We start from the raw sequence: 23,682 nt of genomic DNA, 5'->3' as shown, positions 1-23,682 counted from the left end.
AGCTGCAGAGGAGGGAGACCTTCACATATCCTCAGGACAGATTGCTGGGCAGCCAAAGCAGAGACGTTCCTCACACTCTCTTGCAGCTTGTCTCAGCCCTGGTCTTTGGGACACGGTTGTTGCCCTCATTCAGGCTCTGCTCTTTCTCACAGGATAAGGGAGAAATAAAGTAAAAACTGCTGGTTCCAGCAGGCTTTCCTCTTCAGGGAATTTAAAGGAATATCACAAAAGACCACACATATGCTAGCACTGCCTGCATATTACTGTACTCTTCTCTTCCACTGCCATGAGAAAAGCCAGTATCTTAGATCTCTTTCAGAAGATTAGTATTCATTGTTCTACCCATAGTCATCAGAAGTGAGAGTATTGCCCCAAATGTTGCAAGTTTTACTGGCTCAAGTCAGATTAGAAGGTCTGAATTTATCACAAAACTGTCAGCTCTCCTGGCACGAGCACAAATATAACTTTAAGTGGTCTGTCATTTCACAAAAAAAAGTAAAGTAGCAATTGTTTTTCTATACTATTTATAAGCTAACAGTTCTGCCTCCTTCATTCTTAACCAGCCCAAACCCTCACTATTTAGCAAAAATTACCATTTGCTTTAGAGCAAAATGCTTATTAACTTTGCATGTCCAATGTCTTGTATAATTTATAAGCATAATAAGCAATTTTTATAGCATTATAACTGTTAGTATGGATCTACAAATTGCAAATAAAACCAGTCAAGCCACAAAAAACTCCCCAAAATGAAAAGACTTTCTAAAAGTATTTGAGGTTGCATGTGGGAAAACTGGCAGGCTGCTTTTTATTTTATTTTTAATATTTTTATTAAAGCTTTATGACTTCACATGGCAATTTCTTGCCACCCATATACCACAGAAATGTCAGGTGCTTTGTTTTGAAGCCCAAAGAAGTCAAGCTTTTAAGTAAAAGACACCCAAACTCCGCAAATATTTCATCTAACCTTTAGTGGGCCTTTACTGAAGTCAAGTAGACTTGGACCTCATACAAAACAAATGTATTTGTAAAACCTTTCAGTGTTTGAACAGAAAATAGATGCACGATGCCCATTAATGTAAATTTATTTTGTAAATTAATGGAAAATAACATTTCTGCTAAAAAATTCTTAATTAGCAGCAAAAAGGTTGCCATGGGTTTAGTGCTGGGTAGCGTCTGCTCTCATGTTGGCTGTTACCACTCGCTTTACTCAACATCAAGAGTAGGGCCAAAACATAAGCAACAGCAAAGACAATTTACTCCAATATGCTCCTTCACCAATCTGTCCTTACTTTGGCCTGCAGCTGCTGTTCAAACTCATACATCTCACTTAAATTACTTTGTGGAAAAAGAAAAAACAGTATTTTAACACAGGGAATCCAGGTTTTAGTGAAAAAAATTAAAAAGCAGAATGAAGTATATCAGCAGAACCAGTTGAGAATTAGAAGATGGATTAAGTGCTTGGCTTGGACACCATTCAGAGAGAGCAAACCCACAGCCAGCCTGGGTACAGCAAACTCTGCACCTTTGCACGGACAGTTTTAACAACTAAATCAGCTAATGTTACTCCATTCAGGTGAAGCTGCTGAGTAAAGATTATAGCTTCAGTGCAGCAAACAGGTATTTAGATGACTGACACAAACACCAAGTGGGTGAAGGGAAGAGTTAACATGAACAACCACATCTCCTGCATCTATATTGTGGAAAGCCTGGCAACTTGAACATGCCAGGGAGAGAGAACCAGCACCATGCAAATGACCACAAACTACCTGAAGGCATAGTCCTCTGCTGCATCACAATACTATTGCTCAATTTTCCACTAAAAGAAAAAAATAAAACCATCAGGAAAAGCTTATTTTGTAATCTCCACATCTAAAATGATAGCACAACCCCATCAAAGGTTGAATCGTGACATAATTTGTCATAGCTAGCTGCTGTAGGCACAGTCTCCACACAGTGCCTGTGAGGGGGAGTTCTATATAAATATGTATAAACATGTAACTAACATTTTTCTAAAAGCTAGACTGAAGAGAACATAGTCTCTCCACCCAAATCCAGACAAAGCACTGATATATTATGGTGTACCTCGGTACAGGGAGGAATACTGAAAACAAATTAATTCTGCATCTTGCACTGAGTTACAGTCCAATAGTGTCACCCGTTTTTTATTTGATAGCTCACATAACGAAAACAAACGAACAAACAAAATCACCATAAAATGTATACCTAACTCTTGTTACTTCTAGAGTTGTGCATGTTCTTAATTTCCTCTAATCCGAGCACCCCCCTACACCTACACCTTGGTAAGCAATGAACCACCGCAGTGAAGGAGCAGAAGTACTCAGCCATTCCGCACAGGCCTCCAGCTACTAGGCCGAGGCAAAAAGAATCCTATTTTCCCTCTAGGTAGCAGGTCTTGGTGCCCCTCTGACAGACCTCTCCAGAGGCAGTTTTCACTACAAAAAATCATTTTTGCACAGGTTGAAGCACTAATTAAAAAAAAAAAAGACAAGCTCCTTTATTTCCAACTCAATTTGCAAAGCGTGACAGCTGCCTGTGGCCTGGACAAGGGCAAAAGATCCAGCCACGGCAGAGTCCCAAGAGTATTATTAGGAGAAAAGAGTTAAGGCAGCCCTCGAATGGGAGCTTTGCCTGAACATGAGTCGTACACAGGGCTCGTTCCAAAGAACCTGCTTAGGCCAAGGGAGCTGTAGCACATGCAGGGGGGCAAGAAAATAGGGGCAAGCAAGGGGAGAGGGTGCAAAAGAGAAAGGGACGCACCAGCAATTTACAGCCCTATTATCCAGCTGGCTGCTAAAGAAAGCAGCTCTGAGGCATTGGTAACCAGATAGCCCTACCCCATTCCCAGCTGGGGAATGAACCGATTGCAAATTAGAGCTGCTTTCCTTTCCTAACTCCCCAGGGAAGAGCAGCAGCTCTTTTCCAACTCCTCCCTCATCGTTGCAGCAGCCCTGCAGGTGCTCAGGATGCTATTTTCAGCCATTCTCCAGCAGGTGTGACTCAAGGCCCTGTTATTTAAAAGTGTACAAAGGCTAATTTAAAGTGGGGAAATGTCCTTCTTAGTATTTTGATAACTTCAGTACTATGGATACAATTCACCAACTCTCCTCGCTTTTAATTTCTTCTTCAATTCCCTATTCACTTTGAATCTAATATGCTTTATGCAAGGAGCCTCTGTGCATCTGCAGAGCCCAGGACTTTTGTGCAGTACCACCACCCATCCACTCTGAGCAAACACACGCATTCCCTCTCCACACACTCCTTCCCAGCATTTTTCCTACCTACCATGACACTTCTGGGTGAAGAAGTCTATTTCTTTCAGCTGATACTGTGGGTTGCTCTCATATTTGCCTTTATTCTACATATGTCCAAACAATCTAACCATGAGAAACAGCACGGAGTTCTAGACTGAAAGACATTGAGAAACCTCAGGTCAAATTTTATAGCACGAGCTCTGCCAAGCTGAGTCCCCAAGCCAAATGCCCATCAGAATATGATGCACATATAGTCCCAAGGGAAGAGGGTATAAAAGCATTTTATTCCTTTTATGTAGAGAGCATCAGCATCCCACAATACTCTGAGAAACTGAACTGGAGGGGATGTCTCCTTCTATCCCTATGTTCATTACTTTCCTCCAACCTTTGTTTTTCCTGGCCTCTCCTACCATTCTTCTCTCCCACCCCCTTCTGTAATGCCTTCCAGTTCCTCCTTCAGCCTCTTCTCCCATCTCTGAAAGAGCAGTGTTGCTATAACTAGCCACACTCAGGTTCGCTACCTGACAACAGCTAGCACAGGAAAGCCATGAAGCAGGAAGGGCTGCTATTTCAAATCTCTCCATCAGCAGATGCTTTAGCCAGAAGATGCAGCAAAAAATAGAATTGCCTTAGGAAGGTGAGCAAGTACCATCTGGGAGGGAGGGAAGGAAAGCTGAGAGATTTAAAGCAGTTCTGTGAGATCACACTACCTGCAGCTCAAGGACCACAGTGCATTTATTTCCTATACATGTTTAATAGCAAGTGACAGATGTGCAGCATTTTATCATTGGTACTCATGCATGATGAGATGCGGCACGTGAATCTGGCTGCTGCGGGTATTAAGACATGTATGACAGACATTTTTACACAGGTTACTGTACTGAGCTGTGGGGTTTATTTCAGACATATGCACGCAATTACTCTTAAGAAACGCTTTATATATGTGAAACAGATTGAGGAGATAGGTAAGTAGAAACCTCTAAAGCACAGTTTTGCACTGAAAGTCAGATACATAAAAATGGCACCTTCCAAAGTATCCCTAAAAACTCTTAACTTCGCAGTATTGTTATAAAATATTAGCCCTGAAAAGCCAAACTTCAACAGGAAAGTGAACTGGCTTTACCTACATCTTTTGCATCAGAACTGCTCCCATAGTAAAAGGACAGAGATAGAAATTAAGCCAAAAGTTGCACAAATATTTGGATGGCTTGAGGACACTCAGAAAGAAGACAGCTGTTGTTAGACTCTGGCCTACCAAATCATGAAAGACATCCTTCTCCTTTATTTGTCCAGAGAGCAGCACAGATATCCTACCCATCATCAGATCCTATCAGGAACCATGCAGCTCAGCCATTCTCACCTCAATAGCTTACCAGCTAGCAATTGACCATGATGTATAGAGTGGAAAGAATCCAGCCTGTCAGATCCCATATATTCAGTGTTCAGGAGAAATCTAAGAAGCACTTCTGAATTGGTATACATGATCAGGAAATTACAGAGAAAACAGAATACTGCTATGCTGTTCCTTATAGTGATAGAACAGGCCTGCATTTTGGGGGTTGCCTTCACATGCAGCTCATGAGCAACCGTTCACAGTTTCTGAACACTCACACTCTTTGTGATGTCCATATCCAAGGAGAAAGTTCCTTCCAAACCAGGCCCATCTAACTCGTTCCCAAATTAGAGTGCATCTTCTATGCAAAGTAAAACTTCCATCTTTTTCACCAACAAATTAGCTTTGTGTTATACCTGACCTAGAAGTAATTAATGTTCAGATTTACAGTGTTGCTTGTTCTGCTTCCTCTCCTTTTACCTCTATTTCCCTATTGGAGTTTGTCTTTTTCATCCTTTCTTCTGACGATCACATCCCAATCCCTTGCTCTCAACCAACCATGCATCTGTCACACCCCCCTCCCTCATTTCAACCAGTAAAAACAACTCTCTCAGCCTTCTGGGTTGCTTAGAAAGCTTTTGAGTTTCATTTCCTTTTATGCCTGTGTATGGTCACACTACATATATAAAAATAGTAAAATAATAATACTTAGCATATAGTGGTCTGAGCACTCACCTGTTGCCTAAGCAACAAATAAATTAACCTGCAAAGAACCCGACTTCATCCTCTTCCCACTGAGACGCAGGGAACATACATTTCAAATTACCTAATGAAACAGGCTACGAAGAAAAGGGCACGGCAGGTACTAAATGAAGGCATGGAATGGGAAAAAGACAAGGCAATACCATGTTTTCTGTAGGAAACAAGAGCCTTACCATCCTGCTGGCCCTGGAGGTTCTGAGGACTTTGCATTCTCTCTTCCAGATTTGAGCTGAGGTCAGAGTTCACAGCTGACATCCTAGTCGAGTCACTCATATCAAATTCATCACTTTCTATAGAGCTCTCATCCTGCAAATGGCAAGTTTCAGAGGTGTGTCAGAAATCATCGTGCGCTGTTCACATTATACCTGCAATTCACTCATTCCCCTTCCTTTCACTCACACCTGGTGTGGAGTGTAATTACACTAAATCTCGGTGTATGTAAGCAAACAAGCAGAGCACATAAAGCAGAGCAAAGAAAACACAGTGTTTATGTGACACGATAATCTAACAAATGCAATTTGTTCAGCTGTGATGATACTCCATTACCATACTCCATTACCTCACCCGTTTCCATACCACTCTGCAAAAGAGGGATAGTAACTAGAGACCCCACACCAAGTCCTTGTTACTCAAATTTTGTCGAGGAGAGTTCTCCACATTCCCAGTCTGGATCCTCTACCTTTCCCAAGCCAGGTCAGTAACCCCATGATGACCACTCAATTTAAGATATTTCCAACTACTTGACCTAATACAAACCCATGGCCAAATTCCCTTGATAGGATGTCACCTTTAAACAGCTACTGTGTTTACAGAAGCACCTATTAAAATTATAGAGCTTACAAAAGCTATGAGCATGCTCAAATGATAGTTAATGGCAAATCAAAGTAATACAACTGTATGGGAATCACTTCAAATTTATTCTACCTCATACATCTTTAATATGATTTATCCACCAAGTCTAATTACAGAGTGTCTATTAGGGGTGATAGCAGAGGGCAACAAGTCCTGATCAAGTATTTTGTCCCCAGTTATAAAAGCAAAATGTTTTTGGACCTAGTCCAGCAGCTGTTCACAATCATGTGTGACTTTACTTTTTTCAGTCCCACTGAAGTTCATGCTTGCACTCCTGGACTAAAAATTAAGCATCCACAAGTCTTGCTCTGTAAAGTATTGAGGCAACACACAAACCTACAGTGATATATTTACAGAAACAACTTTTCTCAGATAATTACTCCTACGATGAAGAAAAGCCATTTAAAGAACATAAAGACAAATAAGACAGATAACTTCATATCCCCTGAAGATTAGTTTAAAATCTTTTTTTCCAATTAATGTATGCATTTTTTTAAATAAAGCCCGATCTTTGACAGAATTCTGACTATTCTTTCTGGGTTGCTCACCAGAAGCGACTTAGAAAAACAGCAGTCTTTAGAATATAATTTACTGTGTATTTGTTGTGAACTGTTTTCTACAGATGCTAGTACAGCTGTGTGTTCTAATACAGCTCATACAGCTGCTTGCTTCTTTCTGAGCACTTGGCTCTTAAATCAGTTTCTCTCCTGGGTCTCGGTGATGTTTCTGGCTTGCATGGGTGCTCCTCTTGTCTTGGGAAGGAAAGTCCCCTGCAGTCACGACGCTCATTGAACAGGGAGGAAGTACTGAAGTATTGCCAAATGCCATTCAGGAGCCAGGGTGGAGCAACATGCAAGGCAATGCTGTTCAGCACTGTCACACCAGGACAATGGCAAACAATGGCACAAACACACCTTGTTCTCAAAGTTTTCTAAAAAACTCAACGCACAAGTGAGGGCTTCTCTAGGGGGCACCTGTCCTCTTTGCCCAGGTAAGGCAGGAGCACCCCAGTTACAGCAGGAGAGACGAGCACCTAAGCACTGCCCTTGCACAAGAACCACGGTCCCCACTGGCCTCCTGCCCCCGACAGATGGGACCGAGGCACATGCCAAGCTGGTTCTGAGGTTTAGGGAAAACGCACACTGCTGCTGCTTGTTCAAAGAGCAAGATCAGAACAAAAACTCCCCCAGACCTTCTGGAAGGCTGTGTCTGCTAAGACACAGTGGGATTTCTCATTGAATCCTGCAGGAACCAGCAAGCGGCCGCTTGTATTTTCCAATTCTGAGGTTAGGCAATCTGTAATGGGTTCCCAGAAGGGCAGCCCTGGCTATCCAACACTCACATAGGTATAAAACAACACGTAGAGGCAGCCTGTGTTTGCCTGTAGCACTCTGCAGCATATCTCCTCTGCATTCCCCAAACTGTGTAAACATTGCTCTGAATCTGCGTGGACACACAGGAGCAGAGCTGGGAACCACTGGCATCTCCGTACCCACTGGAGCAGAGCTGTAAATTCCCACACAGTGATTTCTCCTATTAGATGAAGCCCATTTCCCTTTCAGCAATGGCCTCAGCTTAAAAAGGGATGAACTGAGTATGAGAGAATTAGGAGGCTTCCTCAGTCACTGCGCTAGCTAGTTGTGGGATCCAAGTTTACTCCTGTCTCAATTCCACCCCCTCCACAACAATACAGAGATGATTGATGAAACCTTGGAAACAGAGCCTTCCTACAAACCCAAGCATGTTTTGAAGAGCATGAAATAGTTTAAATGCATGCAAGGGAAATCTTCCTGCTCTTTACTACAACATTTTCACTGTCGTTTTGTTCTCAGTGCAAGAAACATACAACCTGGAGAAAACAGGAACTCTCAGCAAAACTCTGCTTTGAGAAAAGGCACAAACATTATTTTGCAAACTTTCCTTGTGCCCACTCTGGCCTGGAAAAAGGCATTGTTATTAAAAATTGCTTTTCTCTTCATAAATCCAGTGCTGCAGACACTTCATACACAGGAACATCAGAGCTGCAAAACCGAGCTGGGCAGGGAAGATAGCAAGCAATGGCGCTTCCCGCTGCCACCCTGTCAGTTCCACTGCTTCATCTAGATGAAAAAGTGGCTTAACAAAAATTTCAGTCATCAGATCAGAAAGGCTACACCAACCAAACCATTCAGGTTGCAGAAGCACCATGGCAGGTGGCCCTGATCCAGCATGAGTGCTCGTAGGAGGAGTAATTCTCAAAAGAGAAAAGTGGAAAAACCTAAGAGTCCTTTAACTCCTAAGACTACTGCAGGGATAAAGCTTTTTCTGCTGCTTGAAACTCTGCTGCCAGATCCCTGAAGAGCGACAGGACGCAGAGGGGAGGCTCAACAGGAGGGAAAGGTGACCAGGCTGTATCTGTGCATGAAGAACTCTGAGTTGGGGATCTCTCGCCACACCCTCCGCAATTACAAAACAGGCAAAAGGGAAACAAGGATCCTGATATTTCTAGAAGATTAAATCCCTGTTCTATGGGGCGTTGAGTATTTTATAAATCTCCCCCAATAGCCCATATCTACTTATGAAACCAAATCTGGCTGACTTCACCGAAGTCAGGAGTCAGTCAGGGTCTATAAAATAATCCAGCTGCTTTTTTTGAAGGTTTTCTTTACTAAAAAATATCCTGTAGCCAGGCAGAAGGACACAGCATGCAGAACTGCTTTTTGTCTGGCACATAGCTGGGATTCTAACTATTTGGCAGCCCAAATAGTAAATGAACACATTTCTAGCAAAATGAGTTCATTACAAATAATTTGGTAGGTGCCATCCAATTGATGAAGCACTTCTTAAGACCTGGAAGAGCTCTGAATAAATCAGAGAAAGAAAATAATTTCTGAGAAAAAATAAATACAATTTCACACAAAATTCCTATGAAGAAACTTGATTCTCAGTCTATTTCTCTTCCTTTTTTTCTCCCTCCCGTCTTTTTCTTCAAAGTTTCAAAAGCAACCCCTGCTCTCATTTATCAAGCTTTTTGCCTTAAAGATTTCAACTGATGTTGCCGGGGCTTCCATCCATCTCACTATGAAGTGTTGCATTCTGGCTGCTACCCTTGAGAACACCATGGCATTCATTTCAGCTGTTGATGGTATTGCTTTGTAGAAGTCAGCAATGAAAGTCACTGCTGAGCACAGCATTAAGTCTTGAGTGATCAAGCTGCCCCTGTTACCCTTTCCGCTGGTCCAGACAGTAAAAGGATAGTAAAAGGGCACCTTAAGGTCCTTAGAAGCAGTATCACATGTTACCCCCAACTATGCAAGGGTGGTAAGTCATCACATTTTCACTCCATCTGGTTACTTGCAAACAGCCCTAGTTTGGTTGCAGACACACTTCTTTAGCAGTGAGGCTATAAAGATGGGATCACTGGCTACCACAAAGACAAGTACCAAAGGACACAGACCAAAAAAAAAATTTACCTCATCTTGCTGTGAATTTAGTAGCTGCAGCTTCATGTGTTTCATATAAGCCATAGTAATTGGCATGTTGTAATCAATCATACTGGTCACCAAAGTTGGAGGTTTTCCATTATCTGCAATAAAAATATTTGTTATGCATTGTATGTTAATCCTGGAGGCTACTTCAGCCCACTCCGCAGTCAAACTCAGACAGTTATGTCATTTAGTTCTAACTTTGACTTTTTCAACTGCTTGTAGGCTGTACAGATGGAAATCTCCTGAACGAAAATGAGAAGTGATGAGTTCTTCTACCCCAAACGACTACAGCACACACACACTATCTATTCCATATGTTTAAGCCCCCATACAAACATTTCCATAGCAAAATAAATTCTTTTCTCCAGACGAAATCATATTTCTATTGAGGGTGCATATGGTGGTGTACTTCACCCTTAAGTGAAAGCAGAAGACTCAACAGCCTTCCAAGTTAGGTAACTGAGATGATCTGACTTACTGAACTGCTCCGGTCTACCAAATTTTTACAAACCCTCACTTAACGTAGGAAAATATAAATGGGTATTAAGAACAAAATGACTTTACAATCCAGTATTTGACACTAAAGCTACCTTTATGATCTGCTCCATCTGGGTTTAAATGCATCCTTTTCTGGCACTCCGAGCAGCTCATTAGAAAGCGTGTCACCGCTTCTCTCGGTAGGAAGGCATAGGTCTCTGAAATCTGAAATGAGCAACAAATACAGGTGTTATTACATAAGCTGATTTAACAGAACTGATCATTATATTTCCAGATAAGGCATGTTATCTTCCAATGGCAGGAAGCACAATGAAAGCATGTTCTGCATACTACGCAGGATTTCAAGAGACACCTGTCCAATCTGCCTAATCTCCTAATGGCTAATAACAGGCGGACCTGAAAAGAACTTTCACCAGTATCGAAAGGGAGCTTGTTTTCTGTTTACAGTTATTTTCAAATTCCTTTCAGCAGAAACATTCATACAGAACAGACTCCCACTGAGGAACGTTTTTAATAAAAGTGGAAAAGTTACCTTTTTCTTACAACCAATGACAAAGAAAGAAGTACTTGGTTTATGTGCTCTACTTATTTTTATCATAAATATACGTAGACAGATACAGAACTCAGTGTATTAGCAGCAATGACAGTCTCCTTTCTATTTTAAATTTGTATTTGAATGTTTTGAGAAAATATTTGTAGAAGGCTTGTGAGTTAATACTGTGGAGGAAATACGTTATTTTTGCTAATAGTTACAGAATTTGGGAAATGCTTGATTTTAAAGACTTTGCTCTACCTGGAGATACCTCGAAACAACAGGTCTTGGTTGTTCTTTGTTTCAACATTATCATTCTTTCCAACCACAAGCAGGCATCAGAGGGAATTTTTTTTTCCTTCTTTGAAAGAGGAGAGGAGGAAGCAGTTATTGCTTTTTTTTAAAGTCTGCATTCCCCCCACCCTCAAGGAAAAACTATGACATGCATGTATCTTTATACACATTTTGCCTTGCTAAAAAGGACCTGGAGGTTGGTGCCAAGCTGAAAACAAGACAACAGCATACTCTGATCATGGATAAAGCACATCTCAAGCTGGCTACTTTAAGCATACGGTCAGGAGGTCAAGAAAAGTTATTATCCCTCCCTACTCGGTGCTGGTAAGACAGCAGCTGGAATAATGTGCCTGGGTTCAAGAAGGATGCTGAGAAGAGGGAGAGTGCTCTGCAGCAGGCCACCACTGCAGCTGGAACCTACAGGACACCTTGGAAGAAAGGTTAAAAGAGCTAGATTTGTTTCATGTAGGTTATGAGGCAGAGAGAGACCTACTTGCAGCAAACCACTGCCTAAAGGGGAGTTGGAAAATGGTGGAGAGAAACTCTTCAGATGGTATAGCATGGCCCCTGCTAGGGCAGCTTGGCACGGTGTCACCCTCATGCTTGGAGGAGGAGGAGGGGGAGGTGGAGGTTGAGGCTGATGGCCCCTGACAGGGCTAAACCACGACACAGGGACAACATCCAATGGCAGCTCGGGATGTGCAAACTGGAAATTATCACCAAGAGGATAGTGCCTTGGAGCAGCTTTACCAGATGGGTGGAAAAATCTCTAAACTTAGATGTTTTCAAGACATGCCACTGCAAAGCCAAGGCTTTTCTGCTATTCATTACATATATTGACATATACACACTGAACAGAGAATGTGTTGTAAGGAATCTCTAGCCTTTCTTTTCCTAGCCAAGGTGGTTGTCTTGCAATGGAGACAGACAAAGCCCCAGCAAGACAGATTGAGTCAGCTCATACTTGCTTGTATTCCCTTGCCTCGTAAAACCCAGAGCGGTATTTGATTTCCTACCAAGCACTATGTTCATGCAAGTCTCTGTAGGAAGTGCAATCGGATTGAGGTGGGGTCTATGACAGTGTAGATACAGAAAGGACATGAGAACTTTCTTTAACTGGACGTAAATTGGACCATGTACAGTGCAAATCACTTGTGCTCCTGACAAGGATGCGAAGAGGAGGAGGAATGGCCAGTTTTAATCCTTTTACACTATTTTCCTTGGTTTGTCACCTACTTAAGCTGTGTTGAAACTCCATGGACCAAATTTATCAGTAACAATATTTTGGATAATAGGTGGCGTTTAAATTAGTGATTGTTGATGTGATGTGATTCAAAGAAATATCTGGGAATGATGCACTGTAAAATAAGAATGCAAATTACACCATCCTGGTTATGGTACTGTTGTTTAGGCTGTTTATTGTCACTGCTTTCTTGTGTAACAGAAATCTCAGTTGCAGGGGGTGGGTGGGGATAATGGGATTGGTGTAAAAGCAAAATTTGTCCTGTGATGAAAACTGGCAAAGATTTTCTCTGGGCCTGAAACAATTTATCTGAAAATAAAGGCACTAAGGGAAGCCACTTTTAAATGAGACAACCCACCAAAAAAATGTATTTTCAGATTATTTTCCCTGGGATTTTTTTTATACCACAGAACAGATGCTTATTTACCTTCCTAAATATGAAAACATCGGTTATACTCATGCTTTATGGAATCTTTAAAAATAACTTAAAATCAGCTAGAATTTAGTATCACAGAAATTGGTAAGTGCACATACACAGCAACCTCTCTCTCACAACAGTTAACACATTTAGCTCTGTATTGAAATTAATGGAGCTTACCCATGGATTCATTAGTTGCCTGCATTTGACAGGAATGCTCCATTTATTCTAATCAAGCATCTCTGTCAAAATCCCAGCTCTGCTCAAACAAGAAGAAACTCCTCCATGGAAAGTAAGTGAGCTGAGGCCCAGATTTGATAGGTATGCTCCACTGACTATAAGGGAACTGGGTTTTATAACTAAATTTGTCCACACAGCAGATGCTTGTGTCTCCAACCTCCCACTGCAACACAGTTTTAAGGATGCCCTTCCCAAAATAATGCCAGTTTTCACCAACTTCCTCCCCTGTTTACTTTGTAACTTGATTCAATCTCTTACGTGCCAACACTCCAGCCTGTATAAACTGGCATAACACAATAGTTATGACATTAAGAGACATGTAGAGGACCTAACCCACAGCTTTCCTCCTTCCTGCTTGAACATACACAAAAGACTCTTTCCAATTTTCAATGCCAGAAAGATTACCCAAAAAAAAAGAAAACCCAACCCAAACCTCACATCCTCAATGGTGCAGACTCCCGTTTGCCTTTCTCATTAAGTAAGGGCACAGCTACTTTATACGATGCAAATAGCCGCTTGCTCTGGCCATGCTCCACACCAGATGGTTCAGCACCAGCTGTAGCTGGGAAGCTCTCTAACTGAACTAGCACAAGGCCAAATGCTAAATCCTGGATTTCACCTCTCAGTACACGCTGGGCTGGTGTAGTTCGTGGAGCTGGCTGGCATGCGAGTGTTTCTGAGCACATCTTGGAAACCTATGACACTGTGGAAGTAACTCTAGAGAAATACCTTGGACAGTGGTCTGACTTCAACAGGGAAAATTGTTTCTGTCCTCTATTCTATCTGAAAGAAAGCAATAATGACTCAGTCCTCCCTGATGCTGTATATTCTCACCACCTTCAGCGGCCCTGCTCCTAGCTCTCTTCTCAAGGCCACTAGCTGACAGAAAATATAGCCAGACCCTCTCATTCAGTGATGTGCTGCAATAAAAGAATATTGTTTTATTGCACTCCAGACACACAAAAAAACCCCGCACATACTTCGGCATTTTAGGGGAAAAAAAAAAGTCAGAAAAGTGAACTGAAGTGGGGGATGTGGCACTATTTACATCCACACACTGACAATGCAAACTGAAATATTTTTGGCACAGCTTACAAGAAACTGTTCATGCCCATGCCTGTACCAACTGAAGAACAATCAGCGCTGATTGACCATATTAATAAAATTACTTGGACTTGCTTTAGAAAAAAAATAATACTTTTTTCAAATATGAAACTTTAGAAGTATCCTTATGTGATTCCTTATTCTTATGAGTGATTTTATTGCACATTGGTATGTGTTCCATTGCTTGTAGAAACGTGTTACCTTGTATCTGGATGCATATGTATCACAGAGAAATCAGAAAATAAGCAGATTCTGTCAGTACTATATACTAGGTATAGCTCTTACAGCTCAATGGTTTTTACATTGCAAAGGGAAAAAATATATGAAGAAGAAACTAGACATCTGGAACATTAGGAAAGAGTACAAAAGTTGGCCTCAAAAGCCAACATTTCCTAACACCACCACCTACACATATTTAATTTTAACCCTGAACTTAAAGTTGACTTCAGCAGCTTCAGAGTCAAAACTTTTATGATCTTAGTCCACCATTCACAAAAAGTCTATGATGGAATAGATCAACCCATTCAAAACATTGGCCAACAGTGAAGACCTTCCAGACCTATAATTGTCCTACATGCTGTTCACTGGATACCATGAAGAGCACAACTACTACAAGGCTTGTAATCCAGTACCTGAGCATAGAATGTGATCACAGTATGTTATGGGTTGAAAGAGACCTCTGGAGATCATCTAGTCCAACCCTCTGCTAAAGCAGGATCACCTAGAGCTGGTAGCACAGGACAGCATCCAGGTGGGTTTTGAATACCTCCAGAGACAGAGACTTCACAACCTGTCTGGGCAGCCTGTAATTTACATTGTGGCTAAGAGATGCAGGCCCTAATTGTCCATAAAACACGTACTGTGTTCCCACTGCATCACTGCAGGCCCAGAAGACGGGCAAAGTTTGCTTTATACTCCCCAATATTCAGACTATTCAAACAGGATGGTGCGATGATGTAGCTTTCAGAGCTACATTTTTATTTGGAAAATTAACAAGCTCTAAACTGAAAGGCAGATTTTAGGACACATATGGCAGAGCAAGAAAGACAAGTGTGAGGAGAGGGAGTGAAATTTTGCAAATGAACCTATTAACCCCTGAAGAATTAACATGGAGGATGTATGTGTAGTCTGGAAGATACGATGTGTCAGAATTGAGATTTGTGTGTGTGTGTATTTTTTTTTAATTAAGTAGGGGAAGGGGGGGAAGAAAATCCAAAGAAGACTTCAAAGAGGAAAGAGACAGAGACAGGGAGAGAAAATGAAGATGGTAATCTGTCCTGGGCCCGGAGCCATCAAACCAGGTGGCAGAAATTGGTTTCTTGATGACAGGAGGGCAAGCCAGCCAAGGAAAGTCCTCTCCTTTCCTCAGCAAGAGGTCAGAATAGAGGGGTGACATAGGAAAGCAGATACATTACTGCTGGAGGTTTTATCAAGAGCTCGCTACCCCGCTATACTGGAGAAAATGCTGTTCCCTCTCATGCTAAACTTGCACTTCACAGCTCCCTTCCCTCCCTGCAGAACAGAAGCCGCTTTCTGCAAGGGAAGCGATGGGGAACACCTGCTAGCAGGACCTCTGCCAGGACACTCAACACTTGCCCTTTGCAAAGAAGCCAGAACAAGTCCGTAGAGTAGAAGCGCACAGGGCTCGGCTCTTTCACCCCGCACACAGGATGGATGCAGGCTTTCCAAGCGTGTCCAGGCCCTGCACAAACCCTCTATTTTTCGGCTTCCCCAAGGACAAGGTCTGCCCCGGACTGAACCAGCCAGGCCCCAAACCTGCCTGATCAGGGAAGGTGTACTTCCCTGGTTGATCAGGGAAGGTGTACTGGAAAGAGACGATGGCACTTCACGGTGCAGCCTGTCAAAACGAGTCCCTGCTCAGAGGGGACTCGCAAGCTCGTTACTCTTTTGGGAGGGGAAAAGAGTCACACTGTGTTTCACAATCTGACGAAGATTTTTCTTAGGATGCCAAGAAAGAGGGAGGCTACTCAACAGCTTGACCCCAAACCAAGAAACATTTATTACTGCAACAGCTGGACGAAGCACAAAACCCCAAATATTGCCCCACACCTGAGAGACTCCTGTTATGCCTCAGATGTCATATATTTATGTACTACCTGCATGATCAAAGTCTTGCCTCAGGCTACCTTCCCATAACACATCAATGTCTCCCCAATGTTTTGCAAGCCTTCTCTTCCAGCTCATCAGCTCAGAGCTCTTTTTTCACTCGTGGGTTGGGAGTTTTATTAACTGACCTATCTCTCATGTTCAGACATTGCAACCCTCATTCATAACTCAAATTCACTGCTGTAAGATTTCAAGGCTTTACACAGTGGCTATGCAGCCTCAACAGGCAGATATTAGATCATGCTTCACAGGTAAAAATATTCAAGTGGAATATGCACATAGAATTTGAGGTGGTTACAAGGCTTACACAAACTAACAGAAAGTGCACTTAGCTCTGGGAAGCTTTGTGCAGATATACAAAGCTGAAGAACTTACTCTGTTGTTTAAATTAAGGAAAATCTAACATCTTTTTAAAGAACATTAAAGAAAGTACAGAAAATAAAATCTACTCTGAAATATAGAGCTTGATTCTTAAATCTGGCCCACCTGTACCCATAGCTGGACCTGAGAGGAAGCAGAGGTGTTTTCCATCTTCAATCTCATCACAGACCGTTTGAGTGTCTTGAAAAATGTAAGAAAGCTATTTTTTTTCCTGGTTTGCACTGAATCACACAGAGTTGTCCTAACAGCTTGAGCCTGCTGCATTATGCTGCTACTGTAGCCACAACTTTTCCCAGTTACTCCCACCTCTGATATACCCATCAGCACTCAAATCTAAATTTTAGACAGAGCTGAACAGTTCAAACCAAGAAACACAGCTCTACAGTGGCACAGAAGGCCCGCTGTGCGCTTGTTGCACGCCTTTCCCAATGCATAGACAGATTCTTCTCCTGAACACTCCTCCTCTGTGCATCCCCATCTCCTCTTTGACACCACGGTTCTCCTTTCAGGGTGGGATGCTGATACAAAAGGAAGTCCTTTAGGCCAGGGCAGGAAAAGTACTATCCCAAAGCAATGCAGTTCCTCTGGGACACTGAGCTGTAGCAGTGAGTGCTAGCAGAGTCCCCCCAGAGAGTATCCTCAGGACACTCTCCCCACTGGTTATCCAATTCCTTGCATCAGCACATTTTACCCCACCTCCTATGTAGCTTGGGAGAGGACCCAGGGGGAATGCAGAACAAGCAGGCACCTTTATAGGCATGGCTGCTTTCCTTGGCACCAAGGAACGTGCTCTTTTCACCTTCCGCACCTTCCCAGTCATCTATGTCCCTGCTGAGCAACCAAATCGGCTGGGACTTGTGTCACCCATCCTGCCTTTGTGAGTGAATTACCTCTGATTTTTCCCTGTTTGTAAATGTCCCTGGGAACCCGAGAACTAGCTGAGATTACAAACATCGTATTAAGTATTCCTTCAGTCTGGCATACTACAGATCATGATTTAAAGATCTCAGTCTCATTCTCTCTATATAAGCTGGGTCTCTTTTTCACTGGTGTATATCTACCTGCAGTCATGCTGGCAAGGAACACAGCCCATCCATCTGATATTGTATACAAGTCAGGCACTTGAAATGAGCACAAAACCTGCCATCACATGAGATGCTAACTCTTTTTTGCCTATTTTTAAGGTTACTCTCCTACATCATCTATATAGACTTTGTACAATTCCCTTCTCGTTTGTTAGTGTGCAAAGAAGAAAATGTGACTTCATTATAAACTTGAAATATTGAAGCACAGATGCCTTCCTAATTAATCTATAGGGTTTCTGTCAAGGAATCATAAAGTTTGAGTTTGGTACATTGCAGTCCCAATTAAAATATAAAGGATCCCTTCCAATTCACTGCTTTTTTAGAGGTACCAAGCACCCCATCCTATTTATCCTCCTGTGTAGCACCGCTGTAAGAAGTCCCATAGAAATCAGTTGTAAAAATGCCATTCGTTTCCACACAGTTAACATAAACAAGTCAGTGCTGATTACAGATTCACTAATTGAGTTTGTAAGCTGTTCTGAACACATTTTCAGAGAGAAATACTGATGTATTTTAGTACTCCAATGCCTGGGAGGACTCTCATCAAAAATTAAAAAAGACTCTACCAATTCCATGGTTTTTATTCTATATAAACGCAAATGGTAGTTAATTAAGTTACCTTTGACAACTTCATTACCTTACTAATAACCATGCTTGAGTGCTATTCAAAATTTTGAGTGAAGCAGGTTTACTAACGAAAATAGAGACTCACACATACATAAGTTCATTAATTACTTGAAATGAGTATTTTGCAATTCCTAGGGCTGTGCCATTAAAGTTTTAGAAATATTCAGGTACTGAAAATCCATGACTTATGAACTTCATAAGTTTAGCAATTTTTTACCAAAGTTGTTGTGGTTTTCTCCCTGTCATTTCCCTGTTAAAATGTTTTGGTTATCCAGCCAGGGAGCAGAAGTAATGTGCTCATCACATGCCAGGAGTTATGAATAAAAAATAGCAGTTGTAGCATATAGTTTTTGTTTCCTTCCTGGAGAAATTCTTTGCTCAAACTATTCGGTGAATACTCAATGCATGCTAAATACATTCACAGATCTTAGGGATGATTCACTTTTGACATGTAAATAAAGAAGCAAGACTAAATTAATCTTGTCCCCAATTCACTTAATAAAATTAAACACCACCAAAGTACTCCAGTTTGATTTATAAAGCTTTTAGGATATAGTGTTTTGTGCGACACTACCTCTTTCCTCCTGCAGTACCACAGAGAAGATAGGTACTGTGTGGCTTGTTAGAACAGACCAACACTACAGTTCATTATTTTTACCGTAGACATTTTCATGGACACTCCAGTAAAGGAGCATGAGTTTCCCCAAGTTGGTCTGGTAGAGTTAGAGGCCTGTTTACTTAATCTAATTCTCACGTCAGGACAAAGAGAAAGAGTTTATATGAGTTTGTTCTGGATTCTTTTTTTCCTTTTTTCAGTCTATGGTAGTCTTTCAAAATGATGTGTGTGAATCCTGTCCTTAGGGAATATGACTCAATGCCACCAATAAACTAATACCCAATTAAATGAATGCACAAACAGTGCAGACTGGGGCAATGACACAAACAAATGTAGGCATCCATCCTTACTCTCTGCTCATAACAACATAATAAGCTCAGGTCCCATTAGCAATAAAAGTTGACATCATAAGAAGTTACTGTGTAGGCCACTGAACCTGTACAAATAGCTCTCCTCACAGAAGACACACTAGCTATCTTTCATGCTGTTCACAATAAACAAACTTCTTATCTGGCCTAGAATCAGGGGATTCTTACAGTAGTAAATATTATACTTGGCACGCATTTGCAGGATGATGATTTGAAGTATTGTATTTATAGTTGGCAGCATTCCTTACACTTGTATGTTATTCTGCAAAGTTGGTGACCTATACCTTTGAACAGCTTACTGAAATAAAGTGAAATAGAAAGAAAGGTCAATGAAAATATTACTTTTCTAAGGCTTTCTAGAAGAGAAGACCAAGTATCAAAATGGCTGAGGGGACCGATGAAAATTAATTTAGACACTTTGTGTTGGCTCTTCCTGAAATAACACTTGAAGCCTTACAAAAGCACACCCAGATGATTGATGCCTTCCCTCATCTTAAGGTCAATACTGCTGGGAACAAATTATAAGAAATTTTGCCAAGAGCTTATCACACAACAAAGCATCTGAAATAGCCTATAAATAAAATATCTGGGAAGGGATTCATAGACACATAGTAAAGATTGTTCTATACCTGAAGGGAAAAAAAAAAAAAGAGTAATGGAAAAATAGTAATTTCTTATGGCTAAAATTGAAGATGTGAGTAACTGAGACTTGTATTTCCCCTGCATTTTTGTGACCTCTGATGAAAAATGGCTGACAGGACTGCAGGTTGTTTGCAAGGTGAACAACACTGTGCCCAGGGTGACAGATCACCTCAGGGCTCCACTGGCCCCAGCCCGCTGAGGCTGCAGGGAGAGGTGCCTTGGATGCTCTGCACCCTGGCTGGGGCTGTGGGATGGGCCCTGGCTGGCAGCCCCTGCCCTGCTGCCCTGTGGTGTTTCAACAGCTGGAAACAGCTGGGCAGGTGGATCAGGATCAACTGCTAAGCATGCCTGGCATTATTCAAGCAAGCACATACATTTTAAGCACCTTGGGAAAGTGCAGTAAATGTTTCATTAGTTCTCCCTAAGAAAAGCAAGCGTTATACTTGTGCCACAAACTGCAAAAGTGATTTATAGCTATTTCGAGACTGTGGCTGAACTGGTTAGGTCAAGCAACAACAGGCAATTAAAAATCTTAGAAATGATCATTTCTTTTTACCCAGCCAGTTTATGCAGGTGTGAGAACTACCCTCTCAATACTTCTCTCACCATACCCAGTAGCTTTCTGGTCTTTTGAATTTAGGATATTTATAGGTTTTCATACCTTTAAATCATTAGGTGCACTTCGTCTGCAGCAATAAACTATAAGGCAACTTCATTCTTACGCTGTAGCACCTCATTTAGCAAAGTTGTGGTAATACTAAGTCTTATTTAAGACTTCATCTGTTTAATAACCATTAATACAGAGTTATTAGAGAAACTGTCAGTAAATTCTCTGCTTGAAATCTCTTATGAAGCCAATGGATCTGGCCCCCATCACACAGAAAATAGGACTTCTTAACTGTATGCTCTCAAGCATTATTGAAAAGCCTCTGAAATAGATTTGATGGTGAGGGTCACAGTACTAATCCAGTTAGTTATAAAAAACACAAATCACATACCACGTGACTAAGCCCAAATAATTCACACTTTTAGAGACTGATGTTCATCTTTAGTTGTTTGGTTTGTTGTTTTTTTTTTTTTTACTTACTGCTTTATACGTTCTCTTTTGTCCAGCATGTTTTCTGATTTGTTCTCCATTAGGCCCAGTTTCAACATGCATGGAATAGATAATGTCAAAGAAATCTTCTACGACGGCTACCCGCCGTAAAGACAGCTTCTCATCTACACCTACTCCATCCTGAAAAGAAAAAAAAAAAAGAGAGAAAAGAAAATGTAAGGAGGAGGATGAGATAAATAGATAAATTATGATAATCATGGGACACATTCCCCTTTTTCATCAGGGAGTTAAAGACCCTTCCACTGCGATCTGAAGGTCACCCAGCCTGTGAATGACAGAAACAGCATTGCAAGAAAACTGTGCACTCAGAAGGGTCATACAGACCCTTGCAAGCAGTCATTTGATAGAAAATGATCTTTCACTCCAGTAACTAAAATACTAAACAAAAAGTACCTGTCCCTCTTTCTTAAAATACACAAACGAGACTCAAAGGCAGAAGCAGTCCCAAACACGTGGTGCAGAAACACATCAATGCGACTCTTAATAAGAATGCAACAGCTCTTTCATCCTCTCATTCCCCTCCCAGTAAATCTGTACCTAGTGTTTCATAAAGGTATTTAATAAAAGGTTTTAATTCAAAGGTGACGGAGCTGACTGTAATTATGAATACAAAGGAAGTTGTTACAAACAGTTTACCCTTGCAAAATCTGCTTGAAAATATACTACAGGAAGACATGGCACACTATGAGGAAAAGAAAGGTATGGTTTTAAAATCTGTGAGTTTTGCACGCAGATGTCTGACTGGAGCAAGTGACAGAAAAGTGAGGACACCTACCATCTGATTTTCAAAAGTGATAGTGCCATGGTAGCTAAAGACTTCTAAACAGAAACAGTCCCCACTGTCTCTGAAATTAAGCAGTGCAGCTCAGTTCCCGCCTTTTAATAGGACCCATCCATATTGAGTTTGTTTTGTTTTGTTTTACAGTTGTCTCTGGATTCAATTCTCATTAAGGGGCAGGAACTGGGACTACTGTTTTTCCAGAGCAGGCATCTATCAGGCAGGCAGTTTTATAATACAATATAAATACATAAAAAATAAAAGAAGAAGGGTCAATTCTCCTGCACTCCAACACTGTATTTGAATTTAGACCTTTGGAAGCAGCGGTGTCACTTAACCTTCAATGTGTATTTTAAGCACTAAGGGCGCTCCAAACTTAACGCATTTGATAATACCGTCACTGCTGCTGTGATTCATGCCACAACAGAACTGATTTACATCGACCCTTTAGTGATAAAACACATGTCATTATTGCTGAGGTGACCAAATAAAGATGAAAGATGAGAAATGAAAAGGCAATAATTATGTATGATTCCCAGTTGCCATCCCCCTGCTCATAACTTCAAGCTAACCCATTCCAGTAAGTTTGCCACATGTGGGCAACCATGATTTATTTTTCTCACTGCCCCTATTATTATTCCATCCCACTTAACTTCCATTTTTCATAGACTTCATGGAAAGAACCCAAATAATCCCAGTGGCTCCAAAGAACTCCCCAGGGTGACACAGAGGAGCTCTGACACGTTCTCAGTAGTGATGGAGAAAATGTCAGTTCCTTTATAGCACAACCTTCTAAATTCGCATGACATCAAATGATACCGGGTTAGGAGGTGGTGATACGCTACCAGCCAGACAAGTTTTGTCCTGTCCTGCTCCAGTATGCCCAACCTTCTTCAGAGAGGTCCCTGCCCAAAGCTACGCAATCCCTTCCATCTGCACAGCAATTTGTGCTCTTTATCCCCAGAAGACAACTGGGCCAGAGAAGAAATCCCACATGTGGGTGATGAGAGGACTGGCACAGTGCTGATGGAAGTGTCTGTGTTGGGGATTCACGGTGGAGGAAGATGAGGAAACTGCAGCCTCAGGAAGGACAGCTAGGAAGAGTTGATCTGAGAAAGCAACAAGGCTCCCATCCCATCCAAAGCCCCTAAAATTTCCCTAACAACCAGTTCAAAAATTCTGTGGCATCTTGACAGGTTCTGGTATCAACACCATTAAGAATTTGCTTGGTATTTCTCACCACTATTGCCCACTATTTTTAAAAAATGCTTTAGAGGTGGAGCTAACATAAAATCCCAATTTTTGCAGCTTTAATCTTGAGGGGAATTCACAGGTGAGCTCTGTAGGGGGGCCCATCTTCAATCATTATTTTCTCACTGCCCAAACGGCACGGTGGGATCCCTAATGATTTCAAACACTCTTATTGTGACGACAGTGTTATCTCACACTGCTCTCTGAACACTCAGAAGTTTATAGTGTTGATTAACTGATAAAGATTTAATCTGTTTATTACTAATGAGTTTTGTTTTAGGAAATTTCCTGTGGGGAAGCTATTTAATTAAAGAGAAATGCATTATAACGATATTAATTTAAAACCTGAGATGTCACCTCAGCAGAGCTGACACATGCCAGCATTAGGAAGACACTAAAAGAAGAAACTCAGAAATGAAACTAATTTTGATGCTTTTGGTGGCTATGGTTTGCAGTGATCTTTTTTGATGGTCCTCCTACCTCCCTCCCTGGACACTGATACCCAAAGGAAGGTAGGCATGATATGGCTGTGCTCTTGAAGCTGCACTTCTCTACCCAGGTGAATAAAACCGTAAGTGTTGCTACTACTTCTAAAAACACAAGTAAAATCTGCACAAATTATCTGTCACGCCTCCTAACTGAAGTGGCAGAAAATTAATACAAACTTCCCAAATC

At 41.5% G+C, this 23,682-nt stretch overlaps 1 protein-coding gene across 3 annotated transcripts in view; it reads right to left on the bottom strand.

Moving 5' to 3' along the window:
* NOL4 (nucleolar protein 4) overlaps positions 1–23,682 on the bottom strand; it is a gene marked incomplete at both ends in the record, with an annotated part of 194,429 nt that overhangs the window by 138,379 nt on the left and 32,368 nt on the right. For all 3 annotated transcript variants that reach the window (XM_084260428.1, XM_084260429.1, XM_084260430.1), the window contains 4 exons: positions 5,541–5,673; positions 9,672–9,784; positions 10,277–10,388; positions 20,949–21,098. In XM_084260428.1, coding sequence (XP_084116554.1) covers positions 5,541–5,673; positions 9,672–9,784; positions 10,277–10,388; positions 20,949–21,098 — 508 coding nt within the window. The remainder of the gene's footprint in view (positions 1–5,540; positions 5,674–9,671; positions 9,785–10,276; positions 10,389–20,948; positions 21,099–23,682) is intronic.

Source organism: Gallinula chloropus, assembly GCF_964237585.1.
Source record: "Gallinula chloropus genome assembly, chromosome: 2".
Taxonomy (NCBI): Eukaryota; Metazoa; Chordata; class Aves; order Gruiformes; family Rallidae; genus Gallinula; species Gallinula chloropus.
This window is presented reverse-complemented; position numbering and strand designations above follow the sequence as displayed.